This window comes from Trachymyrmex cornetzi, unplaced genomic scaffold, assembly GCF_001594075.2.
Source record: "Trachymyrmex cornetzi isolate Tcor2-1 unplaced genomic scaffold, Tcor1.1 scaffold23, whole genome shotgun sequence".
Lineage (NCBI taxonomy): Eukaryota > Metazoa > Arthropoda > Insecta > Hymenoptera > Formicidae > Trachymyrmex > Trachymyrmex cornetzi.
Window position 1 is genome coordinate 4,288,076 of NW_017296956.1, and position 11,618 is coordinate 4,299,693.

The 11,618-nt window shown below is 35.0% G+C and overlaps 1 protein-coding gene across 2 annotated transcripts in view; it reads left to right on the top strand.

Moving 5' to 3' along the window:
• Ipk1 (Inositol phosphate kinase 1) overlaps nucleotides 1-10,828 on the top strand; it is a 57,445-nt gene extending 46,617 nt beyond the window's left edge. For both annotated transcript variants that reach the window (XM_018506939.1, XM_018506940.1), the window contains 5 exons: nucleotides 8,101-8,306; nucleotides 8,774-9,193; nucleotides 9,286-9,495; nucleotides 9,576-9,949; nucleotides 10,373-10,828. In XM_018506939.1, the coding sequence (XP_018362441.1) occupies nucleotides 8,101-8,306; nucleotides 8,774-9,193; nucleotides 9,286-9,495; nucleotides 9,576-9,949; nucleotides 10,373-10,568 (1,406 nt within the window). In that variant the 3' untranslated portion in view covers nucleotides 10,569-10,828. The remainder of the gene's footprint in view (nucleotides 1-8,100; nucleotides 8,307-8,773; nucleotides 9,194-9,285; nucleotides 9,496-9,575; nucleotides 9,950-10,372) is intronic.
• The last annotated feature ends 790 nt before the right edge of the window (nucleotides 10,829-11,618 follow it).

Genomic DNA, 11,618 nt, shown 5'->3' on the forward strand with positions numbered 1-11,618 from the left:
TCGAGAACATTTATTACACCCGCACACACAATGCAAGATCGCGCGCGCGCGGGGATTTATTTTTGAATAATGCAGCCACGTTTATCATCCGCTATCGGCGAGAAGAAGATCCGCCCATTGTATGCAACGTGCGGTAATTTCGTTCGGTACAACTACTTCCCTTTTGTCTTTCAGGGCGAGATCGCTTCGAGCATGCAGTCGTCACTCTGCGCCTTATCGGGATTTGTCGATCACCCGAGCTATCTTTATGAGACTAACTTTAAAATATCAACCTTTCTCCTTAAAATGTTAAAATGTTGATTTTAACGTAGTGTAAGTCTCGAAATACGATATAGATATAGTATAATTAAACCGTAAAATATCGATTAATTACAGTCGGATGTGAAGAGAAAAATTGATTATGATTGGTTAATTTCTTACTTGAGGCTTAAAGCTAAAATTTGACATTGCTAAAATCTCATTGTGGACGACGTCACTTTTCGGGACTAACAGAATAACGCGGGAATATTGAGAAACAGAATGGCTAGATACAACGGAGGAGGATAAAAATAGAGAATAAAGTGTTCGGTTCATTCATGTTTTGTATTTTTCGAGTGAAACGATAGCACGCCGCGCGCGCGTTTGTACATAAAACGAATATGGAATTGTTGCATAGGCGTTCGATACTCGTTTGCATGTGTCTACACGTGGGCGTGGACTGTCGTTGTTTACGCATAGACGCCGGGTGTTTTCCACCGGAAATCTGTCGGACAGACTTACTTTATGAAGTAAGGTCCCGCAAGAAAACCCCTCGATAAGGTGGGCAGGATTTACGCGCGGCTGCATCCGCAGGGGAGGCTGCTGGGAAAAGAGATACTAATCTCGGAATGCCCCGTGTCGCGAATTAATTCTCTACGTCTATGTACCCGTCGTTATATGTATATATGTGATTAACGATATGAAAATTAACATCCTGGTCGTGGCGTTTTCAGACGACTTGGCGTTATTACGAGAAAAGTCGAGAAAATTTCGCACTCTCTACTTTGCAGTTGCGTGCAGCGTGATCATGTCACCCTTTTAATCTCATAAATATAACGGTTCTCGCGCTCATTGGCGTGCGGTCGGCGTATGCGTGACAGAACGGTTTACCATAAGTTTACCATAACTTTATTATACTTACTAAATACTGAGCGGCGAGAGCTTATATACTCGGTCACCGTGTCTTTTATGTATTTTCTTTTATGTAATTTCCGTTTCTGTACTACGCATTTTTATTTCATTAATAATGCCATATATTTCTTTTCCTCCTCATACACTTTTATGATTACTTTTAGTTTTATGTATTTTTACTTTTTATTCTTTTTTTCTTTGATTTACGTTTGTAGCTTATTCCTTCTGTATTCTATGTTTTTTGCGTTCTCGCATTTATATTTAGTTTTTAAAAAATTGTTTTACATAACAGGATCTTCCACATGGTTTTCTACATAATTTACACTGTTGGATATAAAAAACGCAACTGAAAAAAAAAACTAAATTTTAATAAATATTTGAATAGTAGTTTTCTAAGTAAATACAATATTTACTAAATGTAAACATATTTGTTTGATATGAAAAATATTTATTTGAGTTAACCACCATTTTTTTATTGAGTAAATATTTATTTACTATAAATAAATATTTACTCAATACTATATTCAAAGAAAATGTATCAAGTAACTTTTTCAGTGTATGTGTGTCGAAATATACATTAATCCATTTCAGTAATTATTTTTAAAGTAAACAATGTCCATATTAACGTATACCCTTAATAAATAATAACTAAATTTGAGTTAAATTTAATATATTTTCTTTTTTGAGTTAAACTATAATTTAATTTTATTGTTCAAGTTAAATTAACGACTTATTGAATAGGAGCAGTGACGACTTATATAGAAATGATTAAAATTAATTCAAATTGGGTCTAATTTGACATAAATTTAACAGTGTATGCTGTTGTTAAGAATACACGTTCTCATGAGGACAAAATAAATTGTTACTACTAAATTCTGTAATTGAGTTTACAAAACGCACGTTCCTTTTGTGTTTCCACTACCGCGCTTGCACTTATACGAATAAACTTGTATTTATCCAGTTTACCGGGGCGAAAAGTCTATTCGGTTTGGTCTCCCGCGGCTACAGATGCAACAAGTGGTCGGCCGTGCTCTTCCGCTTTTCTTTCCGCGGTTCGTCGATATTCTGACACGTTGGCACTTTCTCCGCCGGCGATTAGAAATAGAAACAAGCAGCCTAGCCACCGTTACCTTCCTCCGCCTGCCGCCATCGTTCGTTGCTTCGTCGGTTGGTGATTGCAAAAGGAATCATGCGAGGGCAAACGACGACACGTGATATCACAGCGTCACGTGATATGCCCGATCACTAGAAAATACATGTATATTTCGCGAGAAACCACCGCATGCAGGAATCATTATTCCGCTGCAGCGTTCTGTGCTATTTCGAGAAATATCGTTAAGGAAATGCGGCTAATTACCGCGCTTGCTGGCGCATAACGTGTAATTCGTATGAGGGGAAAAGGTGTCTTTAAAAGGCAAATGATGTTTAGTGATATAACAATTTCAAACAACAACTCGTATCTAATTTTGTTCTTATCGCTCCGAATGTAAATTCAATATTCCTCGCAATTTCCATTTCGTATCGTATTCACATGTACGACGCGAAATGTAAATATTCCGAGTATAAATAATTCAGCTGTAAATATCTGTAACACGCAGATGTTTACGATTATCGCGTCAAAGAATCGATTGTAAACGTATTGTTGCTCCCCTGACAAAAATACAACGGAAACCTCATCGGCATATTGTACAAGGCGGACATTCTTCTGATAACCCCAAGTTAGTTTACCCCAAAAAATTATTTCACCCGGACTAGGTGGACTTCTTGTAGATTTATAATTTCAGTATCTTACTTTTTAATCGTGCTACGAAGGATTAAATACAAAGATAACAAATTTTCCGCCTATGACGATAAAGTCATATGCAATTTCTACTTTGGGCTATCAATTTATGTACACAGACCGCACAACTTTTTTCCAACATTTCTTTTTGAAAATACTTTTTTCATACTTAAAATGAGACTTTGTGTGTATACATGTATAGATACGTATATACATTTAATGGAATCTTTAACGATAAATTATACTCCGTATTGATAATCGCAAACTAGAAATTATAAGTAAGGCATGATTTTATCATTATATATGGAAAATTTGCTATCTTAGAAAAACTGTATTTAAATTTCTTCATAACATGGCAAAGAGTAAAATATTTTAAAATAAAAAATGCATTTTATAGGGAATTAATAATACACTCATTTTTTTATCAGAATTTCACAAGATAATATATTAACCTTTGTTTTAAAAAGTCAAAAAAGTCTCGAATATCGTAAAAAAGCCTCTCTCTTTGTGCGTATTGAAATTATTTAAGAAACCCAACATTGCATGCTAATAAACTTGTGGCATCCAAAAATGTATAACAAGTACCTTATCCGATTGAAAGTAATAAAAAGACATTTTTTAAATAAACTAGTGTAACGTAAAAGCTCTCGGAATCTGTTATTCGCCGGGCGGGGGTTATCGTGAACGCCTTAGCGCACATTGTGAAATTCGTACGACCGTTGATACTTTAATCCGCAAATGCCGCGTTATGCCGGTGTTATCTCCGACGATGTTGCGCACTCGCACGATATCGATTTCCCGTTGTAAACGTGTGTCGCATCGAAAGACTCTCTCGTGCGTGCCATTATCGAACGCAGAAACGGCAAAAATATCGATGGTAATCAGTTGCGCGGCAATAATACCGGCAATTTCACCGTCAATTTCATCGTCGGCGCAGTCATCCGCGCGTTTCTCTAATGACACGCGCGGGTCGACGCACCTACATCGTCCGTGCGAAAACCGAATCATGCGTGCGCGAATCACTCGTCATCGTGACACTCCCCGCGACCGCTTTCATTAAAGTCTTTCTAATTAACGACTTGTTCGAAGAAAGCCGCTTTCTTATCTTGCCATTTGCAATATACATATACGAACGGTGTAAATTACATTTTTGAATTTTGCTTACACTGTTTTGAAAGAGATACCGTCACAAAAATCGCATTTGTTATTTTAACTTGTAAGGACACATTGCTAGACTAAACTAGAGACTCTCCAGTAAGAGATTAGATAATTTCTGATATCCAAGCATCTCTTGTTCCATCTTATGCATACATCTCATTCTATCTTAAGTAGATCCTGAAAAATATGACGGACTAAACGTATAATATTTATCAATCCTTTACTCGAGGATCTCTAGGTCTCTATTTGCAAACGTATCCTTTTCTCTTCCCGCAACACAATTAACTCTTAATGCACACGATGAGTCGTTTATGGATTTATTTTCATCACTTTTACATGTATACATAAATTATTAAGTGATTCTCACATATATTTTAACATTTTTAGAAAGTATTTATAAAGTTGTGTGTATTAAAGAAAGGAAAGTATAAAGAGTTATTTAGCCAAGTGCTCCGTGTAATTCAAAGAAAAGAAACGCGCCGCAGAACATAAACCCAATCATATGTATTAAGGATTAATATAAAAAAGTTACGAGTGTGACAACTGCATATATTTTTTGAAATATAATATTGCCTCACGGAACTTGAAAGTCTTGCGATTCGATATTTTAACGCAACGCTCTGTTTTTATGGTTCGTGTTAATGCAAGCTGCATTTGCTGCTCTCGTGAGAGTCTCCTTTTTTTTTCTTCAATCTCACCCGCTTTCTGAAGTAATCCTCGGTATCATCTATTTTCGGAGATCGACCCACGTCACGCGGAATATTTTTGCAACTGGACCGCCGTGTCGGACGTTTATTTTCAAAGATTGAAGCGAGGAATGTGTAAACGGAGACTGTGTAAACCTACGCGCGATATACCGCTACTCTCATCGCCGTCACTGTCATGATGGAAATCTCCTTATGCACTGGTGATAGATCTAGCATATCTCATTTAAAAAAGTCACATGTAAATAAAGAATTAATAAGAGTTTTTTGCGCGGTGAATATTCTTGTATACGGAAAGAGCAATTTTGCAAGTTTGACTTACATAATTAATATCTTGTGTATATTTTCTTAAAAAAATAGTAAAAAAAATATACTCCAACGTTTTAATCATTAAGAATTTTATACATATAGTCAATTCGTTTCCAAACTCTTAATTTATTTTCTATTATAATTTGGTTGAACAAGTCTTACAATTAGTATAGTCGAAATGTTCCATGCATTAGTGAATAACTAGTTTTAATCTTTGACCTAATTAATTGCTCATTTGTTTAAACTTTCTACTAATTTTATTGTATTTACATTGCAATTTTGAGCTAGAAAATCAATATTATTAAAAAAAATAGTTGAAACAAAATTACATTTTTTTAAAATACACATCTTCCCATTGCTTTGCTTTTTTCTTTTCCTTGTCTATCTTTCTTCTCCCTCTCTTTCTCTTTTCTCATTTCAAGTTCCATAACAAAGCACTGTGTATTAAGATACGTAATTGTTTCATTTCTGAGTGTACTACTGACTAGTTTGCCTTCTACAATGGAAAAAAAAAAAAACGTATTTAATGACGCTGCATAGAAATATATAACGTTATCTTTGGCGTGAGAATATCTCTGATATATTTCCGTGTCGAGCGTTGGTATAGTATGTTGTAATCCGTCCTCACCCGATATGGTCAACAATACTAATGTAGACTGTGAAACAGACGCGGTACGAAGTCGAACGAAAATGACTGGTCGGAGTAATTGACCTCTTTAACACGCGCGTAAATTGCACATCTTAAAAAGATACAATTCACATAATAGACGTAATTTACATACAAGACAATGCGTCATGCACAAATTCGTTGCGAAGACGAGCGATTTTGATTATCTCTAAGTAGATAACGAAAAGGCCATGAAATTACTCGACACAAATTCGGGGCAGGAGAGATAGTTCCGAAGAAATTATACTCGCTCGTATTAGTTGTATATGGCAACTTTCCCTCCATTGAGACGAGAAAAAGGAAAGAAACATACGATCGATCTGCAGGTTTGTGCACGCTGCACGAAATTTGAAGTCACGCGTGCTCGGTATTTAGCGAAATTACCATACATCATTATATATCCTTTGACACGGACCTCTCGTTTCGCTGACGTTCATCACGCAAAGAGAAATTTGTGCCATCGAGTTAACTTGACGGCAAAATAGCTTTGTTATAACTCTCGATAGGCAAAAAGTAAGCAAATAAGCACTGACGAGTAAAAAGTGTCTGGTGATCAAGAACGTAGAATGCTTAATAGTATACTTAATATTGACTTTAACCGCTGCGTTGGTATAGAAAAAAAAGTTTAATTTTCTAATGTGATTTTTCTCAACTTATTCCTTTCTCTTCGTCTTTTATACTTTGCACCGGGCGACCAACGTCGAGTGTGTTGCAAATCAGCATTAATTATCATTAAAGGCAGCTGAAATGCAAGTTGTGCCGTGATCGCGCAATGTACTTTTCTTACGGGTATGACGCTTTCTCATATAACTGCACAATTTGTATCCGGCCGTTAACGATTCTGAGAGACACGAGTGACTAATGGAGTACATCCAATTTGGGATACCCGTTCGAGTATTCCAACGACGGATAGCGAGATAACGAGGCAACTTCTGTTTGACGCGTTTAATTGTAGCGATATCTTACAGCCGCGTGTGTTCGACGGAGGCAAATGCGCTGAAATGCGCTGAAATGCGCTGAAATACGCGGAAATGCGCGGCGGGAAAGTTCAACCGCCCGCTCGTTAATTTATGCTACCCCCCGATAAACGATCGTCTCGCAATCGTCGGTGAGCGATTACGGCGTTGTTTAGACCCACGTCGCGTCGTAGCGCCGTCGAAGCTCTTATCTCGAGTCTCAACATCTATCGAGTATTTTCTTTCTCTGATATTAAGTACCAACGACAGTTTCTCCGTAGTTTCTTGGAACGCGTTGCATGGAACATTTATAACGTGATTCATGGTCGGCATTATTCTTTCAGGGTTGCCACAAATTCTTCGTCTTAAAATTCCTTAACTTTTTTAACCTGATTTACAGACCAAATTTCGTAATTTTCCCTGGCTTTCAATCATATTAAAAAAATTTTTTGTATTTTCGTTCTGATTTGGAAACATATTTTGTCGAGAGATTTTACATATAGCAATGTAAATTACTATTGATATATTACTTGCATTTAGATAATTGTTAAGTTGGTAATATTTTAAAACTTTATAGGTGTGATATGTATACGTATATCAAACTTTTTTTAAACCAAGAATTTTAATTTTTCAAAAAATTTTACAAAATTCTCTGATTTTTCCTTCATTTTATCACCATTTTTAATCTTTCCGATATTTCCCTGGTTTTAACGGAGTTACTACAAAACTGAAAATTTACACCTACGTAGTTTTAAAATACTACCAACTTGACAATTTTTTTCATTGCTATTATTGTAATGCTATATATGAAAGTTATTTAAAGCGATAACGGTATGTGGAAGAGAAGCTGGTCGAATTCCTCACTTTTTACGACATTTGGATATCTTTTAATTGGCGAGAAAGTCGTATCTCCGTGCTAGTCGCCGTCAATCACCAATTCGCAAAGCACTTGTTGCAATTTTAAGATCTTTAAATTCATTCTCACAAACAAGTAGTATGACGTTTTATTAACGTGTTTTATCCATGTTCGCTATATTACTATATTTATGATTTGGTCTACTATTCGCTACTCTCGACATTCGCGGTGGCTCGCGTGACTTTCTTCTATCTTGGAATCACGTGAATCGCAAATGTTTCGCGCCTACGCGTTGTCGTTCGTACCACCACCCTTCGGCGCAATTCCGGTGACGAAATTCTATTTTAGAACAGTCGTTATTTTATGATCACATTTATATGCGCACATTTTATCTCGAATGTGTATCTCGTCGTTATTATTAAAACGTTGAATTTAGCAGTCGGCAAAATTAAATGCGTTGAAAATAAGCGAAGAAAATAGCACACATATATTTATCGTGTTCAATCTTACATTTGTTGCAGAGGTACGCCGGTATAAGGAAATCACGGACACGTACGCCACGAAGTTTCCTGATTATACGCTTTTGGACTTGCAAATGGAACTTGATCAAACCGTCTTCCGAAGCCGCTCAACATTTTGCGTGGAGATAAAGCCGAAGCAGGGATATTTACGAGAGGCGGAGCAAAAGTTTCCTGGATGTCCGTATTGTCTCAACCAGTACGCCAAGGTATTCTCAACTACAGCTACGAAAACTACACCTAAGTTCTAAAGCGTCCTATTTCAAGTACAGAACCTCTGCCTTACGACGATTGGTAGAAGAAGATTTAACATTTTTTTAGCTACAATTTAGAACCACATAGTTCAATATCATACAGATTATACAGTCGCCTAAAAATGTTTATTTCGGATCCAAATTATCCATTGTTGTAGTTGAGGGTTAATAAATAATGACATTCACTTTCCAACAGGATTGGCAAATGTTGTTTAAAATAAATAAAATAAAATAAAATATTGTGGTTTTTTAAAAACATATTTTGAACATGTTTAAAACATGTTTACAATATGGTTTTTATCAACTCTGTTTTCCAATTTTCTTTTTGCAAATAACAATAAATAATAGAAATATTATAGTAATATAAGTAATATTAGTACAATATACTGCAGATCATATACTAAAACAAAACAATTTTTTAGTTGAGGAGGAAAGACATTGCTTCTCCCAGCAATTATTGCCCGTTTGATCTGTTCTCTGGAAAGAAGTCGCGCATGAAAGCCGCCATGAAGGAGCTTCTGAAATCGCCACAAAACAATTTGAAAATCTTCAAAGACGGCTTCGTCCTCTACAATCAAACGTCCTCGCCGAACGATCTCGAGAACGTGCTGGACGAGTGGTTTCGGAATGCAGAGAGCGGCGGACGAGCTCGCCACGTCGACGAGTTCTGCAATTTGGTTTGCACCGCCCTTATGCGGCCTATCGCCCAAGAGCAGCTGAAACTGCCTACCACCTCTCTTTCACGTAATTTTCTTGTACTCGCGAATCAAGTTCCAACGACATTTTGTATCGCGCCAGACGCAATTGCGAGAGTCGAACGGTGCCTTCGCCTCGTGGGAAAGGTAGATACTTACTCAGATTGAAAATTATCATTTATTGAGAGTGTAATGTGTCATTGCATTTTAACTAATTTCTATCTTTTTTTTTCTTACAGAAGTGCAATTTTGATCACAGTGAGTTGCCGAAGAACTCCGTGTTAGAACGAATATGGAATATGCAGCGATTGTCCTACGTCAATACCAATTATATTTACAGCGTTTACTCCAATTTCACATCCGTATTAAATGATGATATGATATATTCTGACTTGATAAAATTAAACAAAACTTGTAATGTTTTTCACGCTTTACTCGGAAATCCTATGGTATGTATTCTTAGATATACAAACATACAAAAGAATTTTTGTTGAATACATTAAAGAAAGCTTATCTTTTTCTGTTCCAGAATGCAGTTCAGAAAACGGAAATCATGAAGGAAACAGACTTTCAAACGTTTCTTAAGAGTACTATTGTACAAAAACATGATGACGATTTTAATAGAAATTGTAATGCTAGTTCAGAATGTGTTTTATCTACTAATACTGGCAGAGTACTTATGAATGGTGATCCTGTATCGCAAACAGAAATTAGTTCCAACCTAGATTCGCACCAATCATTTTATGGAAACAAGAGTCTGCATAATCAAAGAACTAGTAATGATGACGAACGAAAGGCAAATGTGCAGATTACCGCCGAACATTTGTCAGCGTTGCAAAATTACCTTTTATTTGTCGCCGCCAGAGATTGTTCGATATTAATAACCTTCCGCGAATTGCATCCGTAAGTGTATTGTTCGAAACAATGACTCGTATTTTCACTGCTGTAATGTTTAAAGCGTCGAGACTAGTATAAATCTTATAACAAAGGCAAAATTGGCGATAAAATTGATTCAATGCATTAGTTCTGAGAGGAAATGCGCTTTCTAATTATTCTCTATAGTCATTGTCCAAACCGTATAATAGTCAATACAGCACTCCAGCAAATAAGTAGCTACTTTATTTATCTGATTATTTGATTTGAACTTAATATAATTATAATCAATTCAGAAAACATATAATTCATAATTCACGCGTTCAACGTGAATCATTATTTACAGCGGCAAATGTGCAACATGTGGGTGATTATTACTTTCACCATATTAAACGCATTTCAGATAATTAGATGTGTTATGTTCCAGTAATTATAATTTTTTTCTTTTTACAGGAAATATGCATCAAGAATGCCTGTGGAAAATATTATAAAACTTTCAGATCAACATTATTTTTTAAGCAACGTCAGAGTTTCCGATTTCGACCCAAAAAGCGTTCATTCCATCAAAAAACATCGACAACGAGATGTGGATATTTTTGATTCTGTGATTTCTTTGCTAAAAGAAAATATTCTTTTTACGAATAGATAATTATCTGAGAAAAGTGATACTAGTAACTATATAGTATTTAATATTAACGATAATGAATCTATTTAGCACAGAGGCAACGTTAACTTAATTAACGATATGTTTACCGATTATGAAGAATGTGATTCTTATGCGAATATATCTCTGTGCGGCGTTCCGTAGATTGCAAGAAAGATATTGCTGTTATCATTCGTCAATTAGTGTGTTAAATTGAATATCACTTCCACATGTATAATATATAAAATTATATAGATAAGCGATCTCCAACGAATATATTTTTTAGAATTCTATTAAACTTTTATAGCTTTAAAGTTTACAGACTACAAAAGAAGATAGGAATTTTTATATCATAAAATGGAAATTTGTTTCTAAACTATAAAATAATATCATTGTTGGAATTATATTTGTTAGTCTTTTATATTGCGAATATATTTTTCAATGGAGTGATATGAGAAACTTTTGTGGACAGAGAAATGAAAAAATATCATATGTAGCATTATGAATATATGATATTCGAGTTAATATAATTGTTTAGCTATAAGTAAGGATCTCTTATCCAAGAACTGATTTAAAAAAAATACAATTAGCACGCTATTTGTATATTGTTAAACTGAAATTAGTTTTAATGTTCCTTCTTTACATTAAATAAGAATTACGAAACGAAATATCCAATAAGAGCATAGCACGTAGCATAAATTTGTAATTATTTGTATCTTATGAAAGATTGTAAACAATTTGCTGTTTGTCATGAAGATAAATTTTAATATTGTTTGAAAATATCGAAAACATTTATTTTAAATTATTAATTATTGAAAATATAATATATTTAAAATATAAAAAAAATTACATAATCTTTCGCTAAAGAGAATTTAAATTAATATTTAAAAAATCTTAATTATAAGAGTAAAAAATTTTTCACCTAATTTTTGTAAGTAATTTTGCTTATTAACAGTAATTCTCGATGTAAAAGAGAGTCTCATTTGTTAAAAGAATGACCGGAGTTAGTCAGAGAGAGAGAGAGAGGGGGGGGGGGGGATTGTGATATTAAATAGT